The sequence below is a fragment of the Chroicocephalus ridibundus genome, chromosome 7, assembly GCF_963924245.1.
Source record: "Chroicocephalus ridibundus chromosome 7, bChrRid1.1, whole genome shotgun sequence".
Lineage (NCBI taxonomy): Eukaryota > Metazoa > Chordata > Aves > Charadriiformes > Laridae > Chroicocephalus > Chroicocephalus ridibundus.
Window position 1 is genome coordinate 51,646,277 of NC_086290.1, and position 26,431 is coordinate 51,672,707.

Genomic DNA, 26,431 nt, shown 5'->3' on the forward strand with positions numbered 1-26,431 from the left:
GTACACTGGGTCAAGAAGATGCGAAAAGAATATTTCAAGAGAAGTCCAAGAAGTGGCACCCACATGATGCCACCCTCAAACGCAGGTGAATGACAACCCTGAATGACAACCAGAGAGAGATCAACCCTGTTCTAATCCCAGGTAATTCCTGCCTGAGACAGCTACGCTCTCCTCTGGACAACCACCACAGTGCAGTTACATTCAAACTTTTGCCTTCAGGTTCCTCGTCTTAGGGCAGGTCCATTTACATAGCAATGACCTTGGACCTGTTAGAAAAACCTTGGCCCAAGAGTCCTATAAATGTATTTAAGTCCATAAACATATACCCCAAGATAACCATAAAAATCACTTTCCAGTGCATGTTTTAAAATACTACCAAAGAGGGGTTAAAATAGAGGAGGGCTTGAGGCCACCAGTGTCCCACACATTACAACATAATATATGTGAGCACAAGGTTAAACAGCCATGCCCATGCGTAGGGTGCATGAAAAACTGGCAAGTGGAAGATTAATTGCCTGCACGAATGCTATTATTCCAACCAGCAGCAAGAATAAGAAAGAAAGTGGCAGTGATGTTGACAACGGCAGTTATTACACTTGTACGTTTCTTTTCTCAAATTCAGGCTGTAAAACAATTCTGGAGTGACTGTTCATCCCCTTCTCCACGCAGCGCTTGGGCTGTTTCTCCTCATATGCATTTGCTCTTTGTTTCCCCAGCCAGTGGAAGCAGCAAGTGATAAACTTGATGTGCCAGATCCCCAGAAGTCCTGGGCATCCCACAGCCATGACACCACCACACAGGGACCTTCAGGTGAGTGCTAGACCTATTTTAAGGTCTCTCTGCACAGCCAGAGTAGTGTAAAATGGCTTAAATGTACAAGAGAATCAGACCCCAAATGTATTCCGAGGCTGCATTAGCTATTTAAATATACAGAAAACAGCAAGCTATTACAGTGCTATGCAGACTCACGCCTTCAAAAGCATTTAGAGCAAGTAAAGCAAGGAAACAGTCACAATACCCCTCTGCTTTTGCCCCAGTTACGAAGTGCTTGTGCAGTTCATCACAGGGAGCAAGGCCTTGGCACAGCCAAGGAGAACCAGAACTACACTGCCGCTCGCGCCCCCTGGATTCTACGCCATACCCCCAGGCTTCTGCCTGTCCATATCTGCACATACACATTTCCTTACTGGCCTTTTCCAGGGACCTACCTGCCACTGTAGCCACTGGTAGAACTTGAAGGGAACGTTCTGCCAGCTCTGTTTCTACAACCCTTTTTTATACACAGCTCACTGACGCCTTAAAATTTCTCACACTACAATGCAGAGCACCTCATTGTTCAGATGTGTATTTATTTTGGGGTCATGCCTTTTAAGTGCCCGACCAGGAAAAAAAAATGGCTCAGAGCACGATTACATCACTGTGAAGTGTATACTTGCATTTTCCATCTAGTAATTCACACTTGCAAACAATAAAATTACCTTCTTCTGTCACAAAGGAGAGCTGTTATCATTACTGCTTCCCTCTCATGCGTACAGGCCTGGTCTTTTCTTTTTAATTCACCTGCAGTTTAAAGCAGATGCTGAATTCTTCTTGCCTTGTCCAGTACGTCTGTGCGCTGCTACAGAGGTATTATGGCCCATGGCAAGCGCAGGGGCTTTCTAAACAGGGACGTGAAGTGACCCCTAGAGAGTGGCTATGATTTTGAAAGAAATGACTGGTAGCAGCAGGTACCTTCATTTTGGGAGAGATGAACCAAAACACCTCTAGAGGTCTAATTGCAGACACTGGCCCACGCCCGTATTTTGAATATGTTTTACCTCTGGATGCAAACACAAATGGTGTAAACTAGGGAGGAAAGGAAGGAAGCTAAGCTAAGTAACGGCCAGGTTTTCAGTGTGCAAAGCAAGAATGCCCACCCAAATGTGGAAGGGCTGCTGCAAAGAGGAAGTAAGAATCTGTTCTTAAAGCCCACATTGAACAGGACAAGAAATAACGGGCCGAAATTACAGCAGAGGGAAATTTAAGCTCAACATTAGGACTAAACAACGGCAAAGCACATCCCGTGGGGAAGAAGCTGCAGAGAAACTGCTTAAGGAAGACTGCAATGCCTGGAATAGGCGAATGTAAGGCATATTCTTTGTGTTACAGGTTACCAGCAGGTATTTTGGCAAACAATGAAGAAAGCTTAGACTTCTATTTGTGTAGCTGTCTCTGAAACAAAAGCTTTGCTATGTATGTTAAAAAATTAAATACTACTACTAGTATTACTAAACCACTGTCTTTTACAGGCACTTCTCAGCAGCAGACTTCTGTTGCACAGAAGGGGAATTGGAGTCACAGAAACACAGAGCGACCTCTTCAAGGTCATCCCCGAAGCCACCAGCAGAATGAGGAAAAGAACCTGCCCAGGTTCCAGCATTGCCCCATCCATGCCCAGGGTTTGCTGGGAAGCCTGATCTTGGCAGACTGGGATACAGCTGCCCACATGATGCGACCCTCAGGCACACTTGCTGGTGTGCGAACGCATCAACCGACGGTCTCGCTCTAGGCAGCTACACCACCATCCGGAGATAAGCCACTAAAACGCCATTAACAGAAAGTATGGCGGGCCTCCAAAGTGACTAATAAACTTAATGTAAGAAATAAGTTCCCGCAGTCAGACAATAAGCAGCAGCAGCTGCTGCCATGCTGCTGCCACCAAAGAATGAGTAAAACATGCAAGCGATGTAATAACCCGCTCAACGCGGAGAAAAGCCCCAGGAGACATTTTCAGTAAACCGAATGTCAAACACTCTGTCCCTACCACAATGATAACTGTGTCGACACAGCATAACGTAGATAGCATCCTATTAGCTCTAACAGCTTCGGAGGGTCAGCCAGGCCCCATGCAGCTTGTGGTGGACTCAAGGTGCCTCCCGAGAAGAGCGGGGAATAAGGGTTATGAAGATGGCAGCCAAATGACGTGTAGCTGAGGCCCAAGAAGGCTGTTGTGCAGAACGACTCCACTGTCCCAGCTGTTTCGATGCACTTCACGTTTGCATTGACTTGCTGGAGGATTTTGGCTTACAGAATGCATTTTCTATGCAACTTTTGGAACACGAGTGCAGTGGACTGCAAAGGAGGAGGCAATGTCACCTCTGGGGACAGCAAACAGTGTAACTCCCAGGTTATTAGGATCAGTCTCACTGGGTTTTTTCTCACCTCTCTCCCCCTTACACAAGCTGAGCTCGCTTTCCTTCTGGGGCCAGAGCAGGAGTCCGTATGCCTGCCTAATGTGGAGGACGGTGCAATACGTATTATATGCAAAAAATTACAGACACCCTAACCTAATTTGAAATTCTCAAAGCATAAGTAGTAACCAGTCAACTGGACATAATACTAAGAGAAATGCTAGAGTCATGTGGATTAATGAAAATGGTTATAAACTGTGTTTTCCCAAACACACATATGCCCCCTGCTAATTACCCTCAAACACAAAGATGTGGGGAACGAGCAGCACATCCCAGAACCGTTTCTACAGGATGGTACACGTGTGTCTATCCTGCCCCGCATTTGATTTGGGGCTATCCAAAACAGCAAAGACACCAATTCCACCCAGGTAAGGAGGTCCTTGGCAGCTGGGAAGCACAGACAGCTGCTAGCTTGGGCCCTGCATATCAGAAACAAAAGTGGATGTGATTTACTTGCCAAATAAACAAAAGTGTGTATGGCTAATCTCACAGTGCCCAAGCCACTTGTGTCCCTCTCTTCCCATGATCCAGGTAAGGCGGTGGCAGAACTGACCACCCGATATGGCTGGAGGAATACTGTTCACCATACACATCTAACACATTTATTTTTGTGGTGAAGAGGATCTACACAATATTCAGAAATCAGGGCAGTTTTCTCACTTGAAAAGAAGAAAAAAAGAGTAAAGAAACTATGAGAAAAATGCATGATGGAACAGCACAGGTTTTATTGCGGATACAAAATGCCTTAGTGGCAGCTTACTGGAGAGCTCTCATCCAGAAGTCTGTGCAATATCCCAAAAGGCAGCAGTCCTAAGAACAGCAGGTATTTGGTTTCCATTTCGCAAACAGACAAATGACATCTCTCTCTCACAAAGCACAAACATGTTCCACAACCCAGGGGAAAGATGTTTCTCAAGCCTTCTACATCCATTCACTAGGAAAATTATTCCACCTCCTTCCCACAAAAAGCTCAGCATTTTGAGATTTAGTTTAAAAATGTAATACTTAAGAAATATGGGTGTATATGTAGAAAAACTATCTAGTAGCTACACACAAAAACTTCATTTATATTTTCTTTACTAATTAGCATATTAAAGCATTATAGGTTTCCAATAAAATACTTCATTCTTTAAACAGACATAAACAGAAGCAACATTTAGGTCTTGAGTGAATCTTGACCGAACTACTCCAGTTATTAACTGATCTAAGTAAATGCACACCAAACAGAATTTAAACCAGTTGCTGTTTCTGTTAAAAGACAAGTTCTTTTTAAGTTTTGATTATACCTGAAGACACCAGATCAGTGAGTTGTCTATTTGCAAAATAATTCCATAACACTAAAAGATTTCAAAATCAGAATTTAAAGCAGGAACCAAAATGTAGGTACCGAAATTTATGAAAATTTATGAAAATTTGCATCACAGTAATTACAGCGTGAAAGCTCAGCCAGACTGCCTGGACAGATGCGACCAAGACACCCAGGCTATGATGCCAGTGACAAATGGTTAACTGATAAGAAGAAACGGAGGGGGCGACAGACTGAAGAACAGGTCAATATCATGCTGTCATGAAGCCATTTGAGAAACGTAATTAATCTATTACTCACCTGGCATCATCATTCATTGTACAGTGGTCAATAGGTGCCATGAAGCTCACCAGCTTGCTATGGACATGATACCTGAACAGTGCAGGAAATAAGCAGGCAGCACATTAGTAACTATTAATGAAAAGGAAATGTTGCTGCTTGAATAGAAACATACCAGTCACTGAAATGTAAAGCACTGGGTTTCCTGGTTGCTGATATCTAATGAGTCACTAGTTGTAGTTGGCAATTCCCCCTCCCTTCCCTCCTCCTCCTTTCTTATAACATGGACAGAAGAATAATCAGATGATACAATGAACTGAATAGCAAGCAAATCTTTTTTTATCAGAGCTAGAAAGAGAACATACAGCATCCATTAATTGCATGCAAGTAACTAATCAGCCTCCCAGACAGACAACCCTGAAAAGTCAGAGAGAAACAAGAACTTGTTTTCAGCCTTCTGTTCAGCTGGTGTCTTAATCACGTTCTGGAATTTGTGCCCAAAGAGCCCACTGCAGGCAGCAGAAGCGTCAGAGCATCAGATCTTCTCAAGCATCCATCTGCTATCCCTTTTTTCTTGCTCTGTGGTATTTAGAGCCCTAAAGGATATCAAAATCCTACTCTGCTAGCCATACTCGTAGTTGGAAAGTCCTATCCTGAATAACTCCATATAAATGGAGCATGTAAAAACAAGCAAAGAAGGAGACAGGAAAAAGACCCGTGCAAAGAGGAGATGAAGCATGTCCAAGGTGATACAGTGCTGCATCTGTCTCAGCTTCGGATCCATCAAAATATTTCTGCAAGCTGTACTGCACCTCCAGCTACGGCATCCCCTTCCCGCTTTCCACACCGGGCTAGGAACTTGCAGTAGCTTTTCATGACCTACATTCAAGGACCTGACATATAAAATTTAACAGAGTACTGAAAAACACTGAATGAAAAGGTGGCTTTAAACCCTAGCATCTAAGTGCAGGGGATTCCAAACCAATGGCTTTTGGTGTACACTACCATGCTGCCTACCCAAGTCTGAAATGTTTTATCCATGCCGCTGCTATTTTTAGAGCTTGACAAATAGCAGGCAAAAGGATTCACAAGCATTTGCCCAGCATCACCTTTCCACTCTGTCACCTCTACACTCCCTTTTGTTTGCTTATGCAGGAACATTCCCTTGAGGGGATTTTTAGCTCACAAGACTATTTCAGAATGGCTTTTCAGGCACAGCACACACTCACCCTTACACAAGGGCTTCTCTGCACAATCAAGTCTTTGTCACTCGTAATGGAAGCAACTGCCCTAGTCTAAGGCTGTAATGATGGAGTCAGGGAGCAGAACAGCCGTGCAGGGCTGGTACTGCAGCAAACATCAGGTCAATACACCGGACTATGAAATAGTTCGTTTATGAGACATTAACAACTCATGGATTCATACAGAGCAAAGCTTATACAGGGACAGTCTGTGTAGTGGCAAGGGGACTTAGGACTTCCGACAAATTCTCCGACAAGAGTTGTTTGTCCAGAACTAATTATTGTCACATTTTTAAAATGAGGACTTCAAAAATCCCAGTCTAGCAGATATAAAATATTTAATTCATTGACGGGCATCCCATGTTGCAGTAGCGCAGCACCAGAAATGACTGACGTGAAAAAGAGGTGTGCACACATCGTTCCTCCATACCTCCCTCAAGAAAAGGCATGTCCTAGCGAGGGACAGCAGAGTTCTAGGCACCAGGGTTCTCAAGCGCGACTGTGGAGTTTTTGGAGGAGCTCACTTCCCCTCTTAGTGCCCCAATTTCCCCGGCTATGAAGGGGACAGGTACTCACGTCAAGTGGAAGATCGACTGCTTTTGAAAGCACTTGAAGATCCTCAGACCCTACAATAAACTAGCACATTTCATCCAAAGATGCCATAATATCAAAGGTTTGCTAAAGGATTTCTAAAAAGGAAGAATTATGGAGACAGATAAAACTTAGTATTTTATACTTTGCTCTCCAGGATCTCAAAGTCCTTCACAAAAACAAATCTAAGCACAGCTGCCCCAATTTTACAGAAGGAAAAAGAAGAACAGAGGATGAGTGATCGGCTTGGGGTGACACTGAGTCTCTCAGTGGAAGAACCAACTATTTAAAACACCCATTTGGGCTCTACTGGACTATTCTGAAAAGATGCTGGAGCTTAACTGCATGTTAATCCTAAACACAGGCAATGACACTTTTTTCTTTTATTGATGTTTTCCTTGCAGGGTCAGTGCAACTTTTATTTAAAGAAGAAAAAAAAAGGCACCTAAGATCTAAGAGGCAATTGACTTGGCGAGATAGCTGATCTCTCAGGAATGCTGAAGCGCACAGATTGCACACAATGAGAGACTTCCCCATTATTCCTGGAGGTTTACGAGTCTGACTCAGTTGTGTGATGTTGTCAGTAGTTTTGACTGAATCATGAATATATCCAATTATGTGTGATGCTGACAGAAAAGAATATTGATAGTCAATAATTATAGGCTTTTCAGGCCAACAAAGTAGCTCTTCCCTCTTTTAATAAATTATCTTATGACATCTATCTTAAAAATTGCTATGCCAGGCCTGACCCAGACTGACTCCACTGACTTTCTATCAGATGCCACCTAAACTCACGATTTATAGTTTACTCACAAAAGGATGGTTAATGTTGCGGATTTTTCAGGAAGCGGTGCGGCTTTTCAGCATGCCTCCCTGCCACAAACACCTCCTCCACTACAAATCATGCAGTCATGCTAAACTCAGGGAGACTAATAGATCTGCTCTGCAAAGGGGAAAAAAAACCCCTATCCTCTCCAGTCTGCTTCCCACTCCACCCTACTGCGTGGAAGATTCTTGCACTGGAAACAAAACAGGAGAGATCAACCCAAATTAGCGACCCAGGAGTCAGGATGTGAAATGCTCTGAAGCTAAAGAAAGCTGCAGCGGGACTTAGAAAAATAAAGAGAGATTAGACACCAAATTCCAATTGACAGTCAGTAGGAAATAGACATCTACCTCACTGAGGCATTTCTGCACATCTTCCCCTAGAGCCGCTATCCACATTTTAGTCAGCTAAATATATATTGCACGAGGGGTGTGTATTGGCTTTCACTGGAAATTACAGCCCCAAATCGCTTAGGGACATCTGAACACCCCTCTCCAGTGTTTTCTGAGACCAATGAACTCTCTTGCCAAGGCTGATTTGGGCAATGCTCACAGGCTGCATCCAACCAAGTCCTTATTCTAGGCTCAAAGAACATTAAGATTCCCCAGTGGATGCCCCAAAGCAAGACATCTTGCCCTAAAAGGGATGAATAAGCCTACCAATGCACCCCAGAGCCAACCCAGCCCAGCCAGACTTTATTTGGCAAAATCAGAACTTCTGTTTGCTTGCAGAAGCTGTCACCCACCGGATTCTCCTTCCTTTACTGGCTTTCCTGTCCACTTTCTTCTTTATTTTGCTTCGTAACTTCTGGATGGCCAGCCATTGCCTGAGGAATGCAAAACGACCATTATGCAACTTTTAGGGTCACTGGGAAAATGAGCATTAGGTACCTGGGGTCCGAGGCCCTTCCCAGCCCTTCTACCCATTGCATTTACACAAGTGAAGGAGATCAGAACCTCAGGAAAGCAAGTATGAAACTTCATGTGCTTGTGGTACTGCTTCACTCCACGGACATGGCATTTAAACAGTAAGTGTTTCTCCCAACTCCAGGCATGATGGGACACGCAGACCAGAGCTGCTGATCCCAATGAGGCAATCGCTATTCAGTGAGAACATTCTACATGCAAGGAAACCCATGGAGACCACAAGCTTGGCTCCATTTTTCATTCTTTCTTGATTACTGAATATTTTCAAGAATATTTTAGAATTAAAAATAAAATCTTTACAAAATATAAATGCTAAAATCTGTAAAAAATGTCTTTACAGGTACTGCTTTTTTGTTTCCGCTTTGATTACTAGGACTTCTGTTTTGCATATAGAAAGCCCATAACGGAATAGATGGTCTGCCACATCCTAAATTGATTCTTCAAGTGAGATAGGTTATGCTAACTTCATGAACAGAATTACCATGATGCAGTAGATGCTCTGAATTTATTTCCTCCCTCAGTTTTGCAAAGTATATTGAAAATTAGCAGCAAGTATTCCTCCCCACCCTCTCTGACATAAACCTGGCAAATCTAGAAAGAAGTCCTATATAATGCTCCAACTATTATTGCACAAAACTACAAAAGACAGAAAAGCAATAAACACTTTCAGAAAGCGCTGTCTGATCCCTGCCTGCGTTTAGAAGGGAGAGCTAAACTCCTCAAACAGAACTTCATCAAGTCAAAGAAGTTTTCAGCAGGGGAAAACTTCCACTAGTTATAAATATTTTTTTTACGAAAACGAGAGTCATCTTACCTGATTTATACAATGAAAACTCGACATCAGGGGAAAAAATCTAGCAAAATCCAATTACTGCAATCTTAATATAATCTTAATTACTGTAATCTATTTTATTGTAAAGTCAGATAAATGTACAATGTAATCACCACTTAAATGTAATTTTGTCTATATCATGTTAAATTATAGTGAATAGCTTTCCATAATATTCCAGACATACACAAAATAAATTTGACACATTGCACTAAAATTTGGGTAATATTTTACAAGTATAAAAGTTATTTCACCATCACAAAATTTCCTAATGCATTTTCTCCCCCTCCCATACACATACCCCCACAGCACTTTTTCAGTGGAGAGCCCTACTCCGGCATTTTCAGTCGTCTTCTGCTTTTATACTTCTCTAAATTATAGCCCACGGCTATTTAAATATACACTGTTCATTAAGTGGTATTTGGAAGATTCTTTATTTTCTAACCATAGAATTACACAGAGAAATAAGAGCTTCCCTGCATGGAATTATATTTTATTTCTTCATGCAGGAAACATTCCTTGATATTGTTTTAATTGTATAGTATCTTTTCTTACAGCAGGGAGAGAGCGTACACAGGAATTGCTTTAACTGATCTCACAACAGACGGTTTGCTCCTCTAATACAGTGACAAATCAGAGCTCATCATGAGAAAAGGCCAAATTTCAGCTGCGGACAGTCACTTCGTATATTCTCCCTTGCTAGGGTCAGTTAAGACATCCCTCTACGGATTCCCTTTGTGCTGCATGAACCACTGAGAGACAGAAATATCAAGTCTGGAACAAGCCTTTTACAACTGGAAAGTATCTTCAGGGGATCACAGACAAACCAGGGCACAGCTCGAAGGCTGGCAAACTCGCAGTCAGCCAGTGTGATCCAGAACTAAGGAGTATGTTACACAGGATAGCTTTCTGGACTAACGTCATACCGTTTTAGTAATTTGTTACACAATTTCTTAAACCCAGATGCTTCCTCCAGTGTCACTGAAAATTTTGCCCTCTACAATGAGCTGGACTGGAAGCCCACAGGTAGTTTTGCACTCCTGGACTGGAATGCAGTGCTGGGGTGAAGCTAGTGATGTTACAGACAACTTCCTACTTACCTGCCCATTGCTACCTGGTCATTGGGGTCCAACGAAGTGGTTTTACGTTCTATAAGTTCTCGAAGGAGCTAGAAGAAAGACAACAATCCCATTTAAAAGAACAGTAAAGACATGTTAATGCAAACAGGTTCGCAGGTTTCTCAGAAGACTTATGAAATTAGCTGCAATTTCCCAAGGGAAACTGTATGCCTCATTTGTGGAAGCTCCCTTGAAAACGCCACGCCAAGAACCAAAGCTTTTTAACATTTCCTCTGCACGAAAGAGTTTTCCAAGGGAAAACTTCTGAGGCCCCACACTTCAAGTGGGGAGGGCAGGGGGGAACTGGGACACTTCACCAAAGAGAAGTCAAGTGTTGCTGGGCACTAACGCTTGCTCTGAGGAACAGCGCAGCAAAATAATTTTTATAGCTAGGGCAGGAATGCTCAAGCAAGCTTTTCTATTTCTTTTCATGTCCTGAGAGTTGGGTTTTGTCCTTTTTGCCTCCTGCAGCCAAAGAATATTGTGAACAGCCTTTTTTGGATACTTGACCAGTGCTATATGTTTATCACCACTGACTCACTGTAAATTGTACGTGCTGTGCCTTGGGTATTAGCCAACATATTAACACAAAGAACAGAAATAAACCCTCCAAAACTGAGGGGCACGGGCTGCTTTCTAGATGCTGACATTTCACTGATTACTGAAGTAACTGCCTCTGCTCAGAAAGGACCCCAAACAGGGCCACCTGGAATCCAGGGATTCCAGGCCATTCCACAAAGACGCTAGAGAAGAAGGGATGAAAGACGCTCTTCCTCCACCCTATACCTTTGCTGAAGCAGAAGAGCTGGACTGCAATGGTCAGTCAAGGTACAGTAAGAGTCAAGGAAAGCAGGGCTTGGGGAGCAGCCACGGTCCCAGCTATCACCTTCACCTGGTCCATGACAGCACGCACAGACAAGCCAAGAGGACAAGACAGAAGCTCTACATCCCCCCCCAGCAGCTGAAGCAAGACGATGGCATTTCTGAGCACAGCTCAGCTCCTGACTACCACTGTGCTCAGCATAGCCTGCCCTCGGATGGCTGCCTGGCACCAACGCTGCCCCACTGAAAGCTGTCCTAGCATGGCGCTACGGGAGAAACACGCTGACCCCCATAGTTTCTGATCACTTCAGTACACTAGTGAGGGGAGGGAGAGAAAAGGTGTGCACCCCACAAAAGAAAAATGGCATAAAGGTAGATGGGTATTGTTTTATGACCCTTTTTATTTTCAAATAAGAGACACTCAAGCAACAGAGATAATTTATACCTGTCCACGTCTTTCCTCTCCTTCAAGGCATACATCATATTGCAAATAAGAGTGTGATTCAAGCATAATTAAAAACCTGCCATGACTTTTTTTCTATTTGCTTATTTTTGGAGATTATTACTGCAGCAATTACATTTAAAAATTCCAAGAAACAAGGCCACCTGTTTATTATCACTAGGAAACAGCAAGCTACTTCACTGCCCCGTTTATCTGATTGATTCCAAACATCTTTCTGGCACACAATCTATCAGTTTATCTCTCCCACTTCATCACAGTCACTTCTGGCAGCTAAATACAAGATCCAAATCCAGTGTTACACAGACATACGACACAGTAAACCTATGTAACACCGCCACTCTGTAAACAGCTGCCCTTAAGGCTAAGCAGAAATGGGATCTTGGTTTCTAGTCAATATTCTGTCAAAAGCAAGGTGGGAGGGAGGGTTTTAACAGCAGCGAGAAATGGTGCAGCAAGGTTTTAGTGGTTTCTTCCTGTACCGGCAATAAGGTGTGTTTACTGTCTCCTCTTATCTTGCCTCCTTGGCACAATGCACAGAAAAGCCTGTGGAGTAGTAAAGGCAGAGGCTAAGGCACCAGAAGCCAGTAATGCAGAGACGTCCTACGCTCTTAGAGAACTAAGCAACGAGACATCTTCAGCACGACTTGCTCTTCCTGGTGGCCCACCAAATCCACAGACTGGTAGACTAAGGAGTGCCACCAAGATCTTACAACGATGTCCACAAGATGCATTTTGGAGGCAGGTTCCTAACGCTGTACTGGGAAGTGGGCAGCATTTGTGGACAGGACCCCTCTCCTTTTGGCAAGGCAGCGTTTCCCATGACGGCTGTGAAGGGCAAGGAGTAGTTCAACTCCTTGTCACTTAGCAGGGATCCCATTATTTGCCGGCGGGCACGTCCTCTCCTCTGTGTGCAGAGGATCCTCTCACCAGAAGTAGCCAGGAAAAGCTCTGGGCAGCAGTAGGAGACCAAACCCTGCACACAGTCATCTCCTCTGCACTAACCAGGCCACCAGCCCCTCAGCCATTAGTTGAGGCAGAGGCCAGCTGTGTTGACCTTGGGGCCGACAGTGAAATGTTCTTTCAATGCAGTGTCAACTGCACGACTGGGGACACTCCTGGGGAGAGGAGAGGGAGACAAAGACAGGGGAGAAGTAAAAAAAAGAGCAGGGACAAGAAGGAAATTAGGAAATAGAAATAAAAGCTGCGAAGCATCTTATTACATCTAAATAGTGTACGTCTTAAAGCTAAAGTTATAAATCATGCTAACAATGGTTACTAAAATAAAAGTGGATGTAGCCAGAGGCTACCACTGAAAAAGTCAGTCTAGACCTGCCTCGCTGCCTTTGGTCTTTAAGGATTTGATTAGTTTTTCCGCTTTCTAGTTCAGAGTCTTGCATTCAGCCCATGCTCCAGAGCCAGCCAGGGCTCAGGATACAGAATGAATGATAAATTCATTTACTGAATAAAGCAACACTGTTTTCACAGCACAAGACTTAAAACACTTCTGAAGCTGTAATATTTCATTAAGCTTGGCGATTCTGGTTAAAATTTATTAGTCAAAACAGAAAACTCTCATCAGACCCCATATATTCCATTAAGAGTGATATATGGTGTCTCCCAATGTCTAATAATTAACTAGGAAGTGTAAGTAAATCACTATCAGCATTAACCCCTGATGTGTGAAGACAGAGTTTGAGTCAGGCAATTTCAGCATCAAAAGGCTTTGATTTGAAACATATCCTTTTTTTTGCTTTTCCTCCTTCACCTCTTCACATATTCCCTGAACTTCAAAAAACTCTGCTCGGTCTCCCACATAAGCAATCACAACTGCCAACCTGCAACAAAGTGAAACTATGTCCAGCAGCTCAACCACCAGCTCCAAGCTGCTCCGACCAAAAGCTGGAAGGAAGAGGACAAACTATGTGCAAAGCGGACAACAGGCAACAGCAAGCAGGAGAAAGTTGCTAACATCAGTTTTGTCTTTGGAAGGAGGCGGCGTTGCTTTCCACGAGTGTTCCTGCGCGCGTGTGCTTCTGAACTCAACAAAGCTTCACGATTAAAATCAACCCGTCAAACTCCCTACCCAGAACCAGGGACTACCCACCACACCAGTAAAAAGAAGCACGCAGAGGCCGCGCCGTTTGCCAAGGCCCAAAAGCCATGATCGCAAAGGGTCAAGAGCAGATGGGAACTGACTCTCCCTCCTGCGTCCTGAGCACACCAGAGAGCTTAAAATCTGCAACCGCTAACAAAGGGCAAGGCAGTGTTCCCGCAGATGTGTCCAAAGGCAAGAGCTTCAAAAGCAGAGTGTATTCACCTACCTCTGCTGACACCAAAGCCATTGTTAAAACTTACACTGGAGCCAATGATGTGTGCTTTCTAAAGAATTCACCTTAAAAGGACTCCGTCTCCATGCCAGTTAAAGAGATGCACACAAAGTACATTGTACAAAATTAGAGGGATTTAGAAATGCCATCAGGGTGTTGTTCAAGGGTAATAGAGATTCATTTCTCATTTTAGAGGTCAATTTTCATTTTAGAGGTTAGGTCTCATTTTCATGCACTATCTATCAGTGTTTCTAATACTACAGTTGCTGACCTTTCTGATTTGCAGACCCCTAAGAATTTCCAGTTGAGACAAAGAGCTAAGTATAGCTGCAATAAGCCTCGTGACAAAAGCCTCGCTTCTCTTAGCCCTCACAGACCCATTCAAATTAATACCTCGCAAAAGTTGATCTGTAGTATATCACAGGAAACGGCTTTGGTTTACAAAGCTTAGAAATATAATCAGAACAAAAGAAACACTTTTTCTCTCTGATGTTATTAAAATCTTCAGAGAAGCCAGTAAAGGCATGGGTCACCTGCTACAGTGCATCAAAGCCACCTACTCTGCCCTGTGAGCGGCACCGCTGCCTTTGAATTCACGAGTCAGGTACGCGAAGAGGTGAGCCCAGTCTCAGCCCGGCTGCTGTAGGAGGAAGTCACGACAGTCCCTCTGGGCTCCCTGCGCCAATAATAATATCAAACAAGGGGCCAACAATGTTCATTTTAAAACAACTGTGCAGAACAATGGAAAAGCAGCACCTTGTACTGCTTCTGCCATCTTAGTCATTTGCTGAAAGCAACAGAAACAGAGAGAAATTCACCGATCCATCGATTCTGAAACAATTATAAAAATGAGAGAAACCCAGAATTCAGGTTTACCAGCAGGTGCTTGACTGTACTGGAACACTCTGTCATTCCTTGGCTAAAAAAATACTCAGTTTATTAGTGAGGAACTCTAAAATATTTGCAAATTGCTCATGTGGACTTTTCTGAAAGGAGGTTGTAGAGAAGTGGAGGTCGGTCTCTTCTGCCAAGGAAGAGGCGATGGGACAAGAGGAAACGGCCTCAAGTTGCGCCAGGGGAGGTTTAGATTGGATATTAGGAAAAATTTCTACACTGAAAGGGTTATTAAGCATCAGAACAGGCTGCCCAGGGAAGCGGCTGAGGCACCATCCCTGGAGGTATTTAAAAGACGGGTAGACGTAGTGCTTAGAGATATGGTTTGGTGATGGTTTTTGTCAGTGTCGGGCTGATGGTTGGACTTGATGATCTGAAAGGTCCCTTCCAACTGAGGCAATTCTATGATTCTATGTGTATTTGTTACTAGAGATGGCAAACAAACAATTATTGTGGTGTGAAGGTCTCCTAACGGCACTCTGCTATCTTTTAACACAGAATCCTTTCAAAAGCTCAGGCAAATCCCCTTCACCCTGCCTCACAGAGCCCAACATGACATGTCACATTGAAAAAACATGTTACTGTTATCTTTTAACAGTTTACAAAGCAGTTATTTTTTAACAAAATCACTGTAGGAAACAAAGAAGAGAAGGTAAGTACAACTCATCAAGTCCAAGTAAAGAAGTAAGATGACAAACATCAACTGCTTTTCCTCTTTCCTGGTGAAAATGCAAAGTCACTGCATTACTGAACAGAAGCTGACAAAGCTGCATTTTATCAACGTAGTTTCAATACTTTCTAATTTAGTTTTTTTCTCCTTTAGTCTTTGGAGAGACATGGTAAATCACAGGAATTTCTCCTCCTTTTTCATATTTACGCACCATACAATTACCTAAACCAGCATAAATTCTGACAAGGTTGCCTCCAGCCCAGGACTCATTCAACGTACATTTTACACTGCATTTTGGCCGGGTGTAGAAACAAGCTCTTTCTTTTCCTCCTTCAAGCTCCCACACAGTAGTAGTGAAATGCCATTTGGATTTCTAGCAATACCAGAGAAAATTCAGACTGCAGCTCAAATATTATTTTTAAATCCCCTTGAAACACTTTTAAAAAATTTAATTTTCTGCAATCTATTTATAATATAAAAACCTGAACTGGAAGATGAAATCACTGGACAGTCGCTTTTTAAAAAACATTTTATTAAAATTTGGGTTTTTATAAAATAGGCATTGACTTACGTATTTTCTAATAACCCATTAAGAGAAGTTTCAAATCAAGCCTTAAAACGTGTTATTAACCATCTACCCAGCCATTTGAAAGATACATGCCTGTGATAAGAGTATTGTATTGCCATTAACCTGTGGGATGGTTCGAGACATCTCTTATTCACACAAAACTCTAAATGCATCTAATTAAAGCCACAAGATCAGCTGTCCATATTAATCACTCACCAGTTTAATTAAGGTAAACCAGCTTGTCAGAAAGCCAGTCTTCTCTCTATTCTTCACCATTATCGACTTTTAATAGTTCACTGGATTAGCAATTACTTGTTTATGGCATTATCAAATACCTGGGATAGAAAACCACAGTATGTGCCCAAGAACTGCTTTGGGCCAACTTTTTTTGGGACACGAGGAGAAATCTACCCCATCAGATAAAGTTTTCTAAAAAGCCAAACAATGTGATTTAGACACAGGTACAACCCAGAAGAGAAACAAATTGAGCTACAAGTACCCGAACAAGAGATTCAGACTTGGAAGTTCATTTTGTGGTTACTCGGATTAGCGCAGGCAGGCTGAACACTAAGCGAGGGAAAAAGAAGTGAGGGAGATCTCTCGCTCGCTTGTAAAAACCACATCTTTCACACAGCGTGGGCAAAGAGTGGGCAGGAACATCCACTGCCACTCCACAAGGGACAACAATAAAGAAAATTAAAAGTCCTAGAATTAAACAATGTTTTCTCCAGGATCAACTCCTTTCCTAAGTAATTAGGGTAATAGATAAGAAAAGGAGCAAGGCTTCTCCTCACTACTGAAGCATGCTCACCTTGGGAGGAAATCCCAGAGAGGACCCGTTGATTTAGAGCTGCGGGATGTCGGTCTCTCCAGCCTATGGGCGGTCCTGCCCGGCAAACCACTGCCATCCCCGTTTCAATACTGCAGCGCTTCGCTGAACGGTCCCCAGCCACTTTGGCTCTACCCAGCTTCTGAGGTTGTGGTGATCAGAAAAACTGATGATTGCGGGTTGTTGTAAAAAGTGGTGACACACAACACAACCCAAATCAGGGGGAGGAGGGAGCAGGAGAGCAGAGGAAAAAAGGGATTATGTATATTCCTAATTCTCCTTAGGCATATCTGCTGCCATCAATGATGAACATTTGTTCTGGGAAGAGCTGCTACCAGTGGAACGCTTAGCATATGAACACTAACCTAATTCCTGTTGGAAATAAACCAATTTCCACTCTTCTCCTTTACTAGAGGAGTATTTCAACCTAATAATAAAATCTCCACTGTAGCATGTCAGACCAGCAGCTCTCTGGTAGCAGGCTGGAATTTTAAGTCTTAATGCTCCAATATCAGCTGTAATGAATTCTACATAAATACGACTTCTAAAAATAAAAAGCCTTTTTCTTCCCTTAAAACCATGTATGAAGGAGAGTTTAAAAGAAAAAGAAATGGGGTCTAGGCTCTCATTGCTGTCAGTAATGAGGATCTTTCTGAAACAGTTTAACTATTCACACCCAGCGCAACCCAAATAAAAATATTTCACTTGCGTTATTCAGCTCAGCTTTACATTACCATTCAACATGGGCCACTACAATAAAAATTATAACCGCTTATAAAACATGTGAAGAATATGAGAAAAGGCAAAGTGGGATGAACAGACTGAACAGAGTTAAATCCTGAATCACCGTAAAATTCCACCAGTGCCACATGGCAAATTCCACGGAATATCAAGACCTGGACAAGAAAATTGTTTTTCCACAGGAAAAACAGATTAATTAAAGAGTTTTGTATTATAATCTATAACAAAAGAGCATAGCTACTTATTCTGCTATCATTAACTTGTGCACATTCATCAGATCTCGTTCATTTTTACTTGCTTAATTTCACACTGAAATATACAGGAAGTTGGTTTCCAACATCCTTCTTTATCTGAATTTTTCTCTTTAATAAATCATAAACAGTAATAAAAATAAACTAATCATTATAAACTGTTATTTAGAAAAATTAAAGTGATACTAAAAAAACCTCTGGATCTAAATTTAAATACAAAGGAAAAAGCGCCCATTGAAAGGTACACATGCACTTTGCAATAAGTATTACGCATGGAGGTCAGGATTTCTGAGCAACCTTAGCTCCACCAACCAGAGGTGTTGCTGCTGACTATTCCTGAAGACCACTTCCCTTTCTACATTTTATTTATATATGTACATCCACACACGCCACCACACACGCACACAAAAGCGCTGCACAGTTATGACCCATCTGAAAGAAACCCCATTCACTGTGTTGTCAGCGCTCTATTGTAATGCACTCTACCCTCTCTGAATGCAATGTTCAGCTTCGGCTTACCACCCTGACAAATAAAGGAAAGCACTTTATGAAACCAATTTAATTGGGAGGTGACAGAAAACATACAGCCATTTTCTTTAGCCTTATCACTGAATTGGCTTCAGCTCCAATCTCTGCCAAATCCCACTCAAGAGAAGACATTAACCAGGTCAGCGGACGAGGTGCTGCGCGGTGGCTGGCAAGGGGCTGGCGTCCCCACAATTACTTGCACACAATGAAGCAGTAATCTTTACAGATCATCTCTCCCAAGAAGCATATTGGGGACGGGAGGAGAGGAGAAGGGTGGAAAGGAGGGAGGGAGGGAGGAAGGATGAAAAAAAACCCCACAAGCAAGAAAGGAAAATGAATGTGTAGCTGCCTCGCGGCTCAGCAGATGTCTGTGCGTGATGTACGAGGCTGGGATAAGCTGTCGTAGCCTGCTGCCAAAGAGTGGTAAGTGATTAAAGCCTCCACCAGGCTAAGCACCATATTTAGAGTCTATGGGGTTTCGAAAGTTGCACCCATTCCTTGCTGTGCTGCCAGATGTTGTTGGCTGGTCCTGCTCCTGTTCACTGTGCGCGGGAGGCAGCAGTTGGTTCAGCAAGGAATGCAATCTGGAACGTTTCCGGAGGTGCCGTACATTAAACCGGTGTCACCCATCCTTCACCCCTACCGAATGCTGAAACAACTCCAATTTGCTGCCACTTCCCTCTTGGGAAATGGCCAAGATACAGTTGTGCCTGGCAGACCCATTTGTTTTACTCAGGTGATTCTCTTCCCTCAATGACCTCTATTAGTTTAAGTTTTAATTTAGATTAACCCCAGCACCCCAATTAACCAGTGAGGGGAAAAGCTAAGCTGTGACTAGTCATATTTCTGAAATCACGATTTATCGAAGTTAAAGTTATTAGAAGCAAAGACGGGCCATTCATCTATTGCTATTTTTCTTTTAAAAATTTAAAATTTCATGGCCAATAAGCACTTCCTCTGCACGAGTCCACAGACTGTCAATAGCAGCTATTTTTCCTCGGCCACTTCACTATTTTGTTATAGTGACTTAATTTGTTCTGAGGGTTCATTTGGCCCCTAAAGCTGGGCCTCTGGTCCACTTGGACCCCAAATTCCACCTCAGTATTACCTCACCGCGTTACAGATTTGGCCTCTTTAACCAGTGCACTCTCCGATTTCCATTTCAGAGCCTCTGCAGATCAGCCTGGCATCTTCACCTGCCCAAGAGATGCTGCTCAAGTCCCAGAAATACTAGCAGAGATGCTCTTACAATAAATACACAGCCTGGAGAGGAGTTAGCTCGGAGGCAGGATGCCTTCAGTACATCCTTCATTACACTAAATATTCAAATTGTCCTACTTCCGCACTAGGTGAGGTCTATGGCAAAACTTTTCTTGGATATCTACAGCAGTAGCGTTGGAAGTGTGTTGAAAAACAAAAGGCGGTATTAAAACTCTCAGTATTTCCTATCTGTAAACACAGATAAGAATTACCAATTTAATACATCTTTATATTCATCTTTAGTCCTGTCTCTGTACATGAAACCCCAAATTTTGAAAGTATTGAAATGTTTCTGGTTAAATCAGTTAACAGAGCACAGTCACGTGGCAACAGCTCTCTTCCACTGTCCTAACACTTTACTAGCCATTCTAATAACTACTCAGATCAGAAATGTCTGCTTTTCTAATGAGATAATGATATTTGTTTAGTCCCAAAGTTAAAGCTCTCTGTGGATCATCAGAGCAAAACTAGTTTTTTGTGCATTAGGGACAGACCTAACAGTGAATCTTACTCCTCAATATATGGCAATTTCAGTATTTCATAAAGCTGGCACCGTCATTTATTAAATAAATTACAAACACAAGGTTTCCCTAAGCTGCAGCCTCCATGCACTGGGTGCGGATTCCTTATTTCTAAGAATTTTGCAAATAAAAAGAATAACTGGCCTAAACCCAAGCTGGCACAACTCCCAAGAAAAGTGCTAGAGAAGCCCTGCAGCTTTCTCATCCAGTACGTAGGTGAGATGACTTAGGTTGACATGAGAGTAACTCAGGTGCTTTTGAGGATCTACTAGAATTGTTTTTCATCATGGGACTCTACCCACAGAGAACAGTCACCTTCAGAGAATTCAGTAATCTTTCTCTTGTGTAGCAACATTCACCAGCGAGAACAACAGGCACAGACTTTATCCTGCAGCCCTGACTCACTCAAGAACAGCAGTGCCAGTAATGGCAGTAAAGTGACATCCACAACTCAAGTCTGAGCTCACGTAGCCCTTTACTGAAAGTTGAGAGCAAAGTTCTCTGAGGTATCTACGGAGATTTCGGATGTTAAAACAGATAACTGAGTTTCACTGGTCAGAGAAATTCAGAGCACAGAACCAACCATGTTAGCTCTCTAAGTATTAAAAACCAACTGGAGCCATAATTCCATCACCGATTTACCATCACCTACCTGGTGATAAAAGTCATCATCATCAAATATCTCCTCATCTATGTCCTTCAGGTGCCTGTTGGAATCTGACTGAGGGAGGACCTCCTAGAAGCACAAAGGTAATACTGAAAGCTCATACGTACGTATTTCTGTCCCTAACTCTGATGACATCACATGCAGCGGCTTGTACACACACTTGAAGATATGAAGGAATGGAGAAAAGCTCCCAACATAACAAGCTTTTAAGGACTTGGAATACATTTAAAGGCAAGGCAGAAACGCTGCCAATGCCAAAATAGATTTATGATACCTTTACTGGGAAATAAATAGGACTGTGCAAAGTCTTTCTGGCAAAATACTACAGATATTTTTAATGTAATGGCAAAAATATATCTTGCAAGTGCAGTAATTCTACATGATCTCTCAGAATTGAGTATTTATTCATTCTTAAATACTAAATTAATAACAGACTTACTACTAACATATTCTGTAGGTTATATGCAGTATGATGTTAGAAGTGACTTTCTGGGTTAAAGATTCTAAACTCAAGAGTAAAAACAAAGTTTTGTAGCCACTACCTCAAAAAAGCAGATTTAGTGAGCATCAGGAGGGGCAAATCACAGACCAAACACTGTTTTCCCCTGTCAAGAACTGACACAGGAGAGAATGCAAACACCATAAAACTGGAATTGAAACATTTACATCTTAGCCATTACACTACAGGAATCAACACTCAGATATCTCCTTCATAAATCTCTCACAAACAAGAATGTTACCTGCTAAAGGCTCAAGCTAATTGTTCTGCTGAGGGTTTTGCTGCTTCTACAGGATGAGTTATATAAACAAAATACTCTTACCGAATTTTCAGGCAAAGATTCAGGGACCGGATGAGATTCCTGTTCCTTCTTTCCCAGCACTGTATACACTGATCGCTTGGTCTGCGTCCGCCGTAGTAATCTCTCTTTGTCCATCATAATATGATCAATCTGAGTCAAGATTGAACGCTCAAAGGCACCGAAACCCTGCAACAACATTAACTAGTGTCAGATAATGCAGAAAGCTTTTCCTCAAGGCAGCAATGTTGCTCTATCTTTCCATGTCAGTGGATAAGCAGACAGCATTCCAAGAGGAGGGGGTTTGGGTTTCATTGCAGGGATTTTCGCTAGGATTTTTTATTTATTTCTCCCTCTCCCTCCCTTCCCAACCTGAGGCAACCTGATGCCTAGCTTAATAAAATGCCTTTGGTGTTCTGGTTCAGATGAACTTCTCGATGATTAATACTAACTCATAGATGTTAGGAGACCCTGGATCTTCGGGTGAAATGAATACGCATTGTATTAAAGTGTACATTTTGTGGAGGAGGAAGCCACAGAAGCCCCTAGTTGTGTTAAACACGGGCAGCTTGTTGATCAGCAATGGTGGCATCTTCATAGAGCTTTCTTGCTGCTGGAGACTGGCTTTGATGAGATGTCTGGGTGGGAGAACACCAATACTACCCAAGAGTTCTTCCCAAAACTTGGGAAACCATTTGCCTTTGAAATCTTTTTCCTGCCCATCTGCTCCAAACAAAAGAGAACAACTTTATGCTTTTGAAATATGAGGGCTGAGCTTCTTTCCAAACTAATTTTAAGGTTGGGGAAAAGTGTGTACCTGTGTATTTAATTCTTACTGCTGTAACTCTTGGCTTAACTTGGAACATCCATGATACGAAACTGTCAAATCAACTTGTTCCACAAATCTCTGCTAAATAATAAGCATGTCAGCACACAAAGACTTGCCTTTCCCATTTTGCCAGATGCCAGCTTTGTCTTCTCGTGCCACTTCTGCAAGACGTTGTTCCGATATGTCCTAAAGTCAGCATACCGCTTGGCTACGAATTCTGGGTAGTCCTCCATCTTTAGCTTTCGTTTGGGGAGGCTCCTTCTCTTCTGCTGAGCCTTATCCACTTGCTCTTCATCACTACTGCTAGGGATTTCATCATCACTAGAACAAAAATGCGCAGACTAAACACCCTACACCTCTGTAAGGCAACATGTGTGAATACTTAATTGCTCCGCTACCACCCCTGCTTTTTCCACGCCATGGTGATATTTATGGCAAAAGACCCTTTGTGTAGCCCCTCCTCTGTTATCAGAAAGATTACAAAACAGACTTCCCAGTCTGGCAGAAAGAATTCAAATGGTCATTTATCCAGAGCATCTGTCACCCAGACACGGCAGCAACTGAGAGAACAGCAGAGAGTGAGTATGCTCAGGAAAAGCCACGCACTGTCCTTTTGCTGCAGAGTTGGAGACCAAACGATTCAGAAAGGTCTTATTTTGTATTTACCTCTCAGTTCGTGATTGTTTTCCATCTACCAGATGCCTTGTGCCTGGGTATTGATAAAGCAGCTCATCCTGAAGTTCCACTAATACTTTCAGCAATGCCTCCAGGGCTTTACAACCTGCAGAAAAAGAGACACAAGTGACAATTTCCCCCTGATCTTTACTTCTGGTGAAGACACAGCTTTGCGGTGCTTAGTTTCTCATCTTGAATCTGAATTCCTGCCACAGCTACTGCATGTTCCATTAACTGTTTTTCTCTAATCAGTTAGAGATGTGGGTTTATCTTCAAACTGATTTATAGCTGTTAATGTCAAACACCACCACGCTGTGAAAGAAAGCTTCTCTCCTCAAAAGGGAGGAAAGGAGGCAGGACTGCCTTCTAAACATCTGCCTGGCTGCACATCGGGGGTATTCTGATCTAATGTTTCACCAACAAATATTCAGACTGCAGAGCCTAAAGGATTAATATATTGAAGAAGCAAGTACTGTGTGCACAAGTGTCTGATGACACACACACATGACAACCACCCTTTTTGCTGACTAACTCACTTCTCTCCTGCGTTAAGTTCCGCAGCAGAGGCCAGCGCCAATCGAATAATATGAAGAAATACAAGGGAAAATGTATATATGTACATCCCATCTAAACTTGACCTCTGACTTTTCTTTCTTGGACATAATATGCATGTTATAGGGAGCAGAAGGAGGGAGGGTAAGAAGAAAAACTGAACTCCTGCACAGCTGTGACTACTGCTGGTTTCTATGCCGCTGTGCTCACCACGCAGGAGGTGTAAGAAATTAGATTGTAAGTAAAATTAAATGTAGCAAGATCTGATCTATGGGGGAAACTTAAACAATGACCTGGCAAGTTTAGTGAGAGGATTCTGATCGGAAAAGCAGAACTGCAGGCCCAGAGATCCTCAGAATGAGAGAACGTGAAGAAAAGATTGGAGTAGAGAGGTGTACAAGATGATCAATACATGGTGTGAAGGTTAGTTTTAGGGGGATGAGTAGTTGCTTTCCAGGGTATTTGCAGACACAAATCCTGAATATAGATCCGATGCTGTGTATCCAAAGGCTTCATAGCTGACAATTTTCCTGCAGAGGCAGAGAAAATGACCTCTGATCTTATGTTCTCCAAGGACACACAGTTGCAGCTGGCCATGGGAAGGGTTAACAGCACACTGTTGCAGCATCTGTTCTTTAAAAATAGTTCTTTTGTGGCAACCAACAAGCCTCCCTGCGGAACGCTCTGATATAAAACAAGTGTTTGTCTAGGCCTACACAAACTCTCCCTTTGTACATTGCTACACATCAATCACAGGGTCAGCTCTTACAGGTAAAACACTTAGTACGCTTCTATCAAAAAACCTAAACTGAACTGTATACAGATTAATTTGTATTGCCTTCTACTTTTATAAAGAGGCACCACAGAAAGGGGGAAAAATGCACCCCTTGGGGGAATGCAGCACACCAGGATCTGTTTTCTTGCAGGATATGTTCATGCAGTCTTGGCTTCCCTCCTCACGCACTCACAACAAGCATCCTTGCGGGCAGCAGTAACCCTGGCTGACGGAGCACGTGGGTTTGTCCAGAGGGCAGGAGGAGCACTGCAGTGGTGGGAAGTTCTGCAGAGCTTCCCCTGGTACCTCCTCTGCCAGTTCCTCCACTGATGTAAAGTCAGTGGGGTTGTTTTGCTTAAGTCCCAAAACTGTTTCTTTCTTTGAGTTACCACAACAGAATGGAGAGAACTTTTCATTGCTTGCTTTTTGGCCTTTTTTCTTTTTTTAAATGGAGGACACAGAGATCATGGGTAGAGAGAACAGCAAACCTTCATCAGACAGACAGACACAGTGCAAGCAGAAATCAGCCCAGACATTCAGAGGTCTCAATCTCCTGCCCGTTACCACTGTGATATTGCTCAGTTGTCACCATCTTCAGATAAATTACGGCCTGACCTCAGTAACAGGAATGTCAAGGAAAAGATGCTTTAAGATTTTTGTTGCAGATCAGCTGTTGGACTTATCCTCCCCCAGCCCACAGTTCATTATAGAAACGTTCTGGCTTCTATATAAACCTATTAACAGATTAGGTTTGCTGTACTTGTAAAACAGTCATGTGTTAGCATCAAAACAATTCGAAGAGACAAACAGACAAAAGCCCTTAAAAATGCATTTGTTGTATGTGTCTGCAGCTAAAGCATCAATTGCAAAAGAAAAGTGCCCCCACCCTAGCCTGAGTGCACAGCTTACAACAGCAAAATCTTCCCACTGCCTGCAACACAGCCAGATGTCCCCAGAGCTTCCAAAACTGTTTATTTTCTACCCACTACCTATCCTCCAGCAGCCGTGCTAATGCACCCCAGGCGGCTTTGATCCTGTCAATTACAACTGGAGTAGCACTCCAGCTCTTCTGGGGTATATCAGGGCCATGGCAAGCAGGAAAGGAATAAAGACAGGCTCAAGCTCCCCCAGGCTATGAGATATGGACCCCAACAGAAGTGGGGATGGGGAGCAATTTTATTTGGAGTGAAGGGGATGGAGAGGGCAGGGAAGACAACGACCATGCATCTAACCAGGTGGGAGGGCTAATTATTTCAGACAGTGGCTTCATCATGAGCCTCTTACAGCAGGGTAATTTCCGTGCTTTCGGTTCTTGTGTATTTAATAGCATTATTGGATGGCATTCTCATTGTTACTGTTGGGTGCTTAAGTGTGCTGTAAACTCAACTTCAGAAGCCAAGAGTCACCCTCCCCTGCCCTCTTTTCATCCAGCCCTGCCCTATCCATTTCACAGTTAATTCCAGAAGGGACTGTTTTCTTCACAGTCTCCTCTTCATCTTCCCTCTAATGCCTTTACACTGTCTGCTTTGGTGAAAAGACAGAATCCATTTGTGAATGAAGGCAGCATAAAACAAAACTGTTTCATAGGTGCAAACTATGTCATTTTGAAGGAAAGCTGGATGCTGACCCTCCTGCTCTCCTACCCCCCCGCCAGCACGTTTTTTTTTAATGCTGCTCCTTGTCGAAAACAGACAATTAAACAAAAATACTCACAAACATGGAGCTTTTAAGCACACCAGTACCGTAAGGCAACCAGCTAGCAGCTTTCACGTGTGATAACCATCAGGTTTGTAGGTCCTGCTCTGTTCACTGACCAAAGCCAGCAATACCTCTAAGAGAACAGGCAATGCCAGCACTGACCACGTAGCAGGGGCCTCCCACTGCCATGAGCTGCGTTAGGTCCTAGGCAGTCCCTA

General features: G+C 42.9%; 1 protein-coding gene across 1 annotated transcript in view; it reads right to left on the bottom strand.

Moving 5' to 3' along the window:
• Positions 1-26,431, bottom strand: part of AATF (apoptosis antagonizing transcription factor) — a 56,099-nt gene that overhangs the window by 12,067 nt on the left and 17,601 nt on the right. The window contains exons 5-11 of the mRNA XM_063341994.1: positions 23,180-23,294; positions 22,630-22,834; positions 21,709-21,873; positions 20,873-20,956; positions 10,329-10,396; positions 8,219-8,299; positions 4,837-4,908 (exon numbers count right to left, since the gene is read on the bottom strand). Coding sequence (XP_063198064.1) covers positions 4,837-4,908; positions 8,219-8,299; positions 10,329-10,396; positions 20,873-20,956; positions 21,709-21,873; positions 22,630-22,834; positions 23,180-23,294 — 790 coding nt within the window. The remainder of the gene's footprint in view (positions 1-4,836; positions 4,909-8,218; positions 8,300-10,328; positions 10,397-20,872; positions 20,957-21,708; positions 21,874-22,629; positions 22,835-23,179; positions 23,295-26,431) is intronic.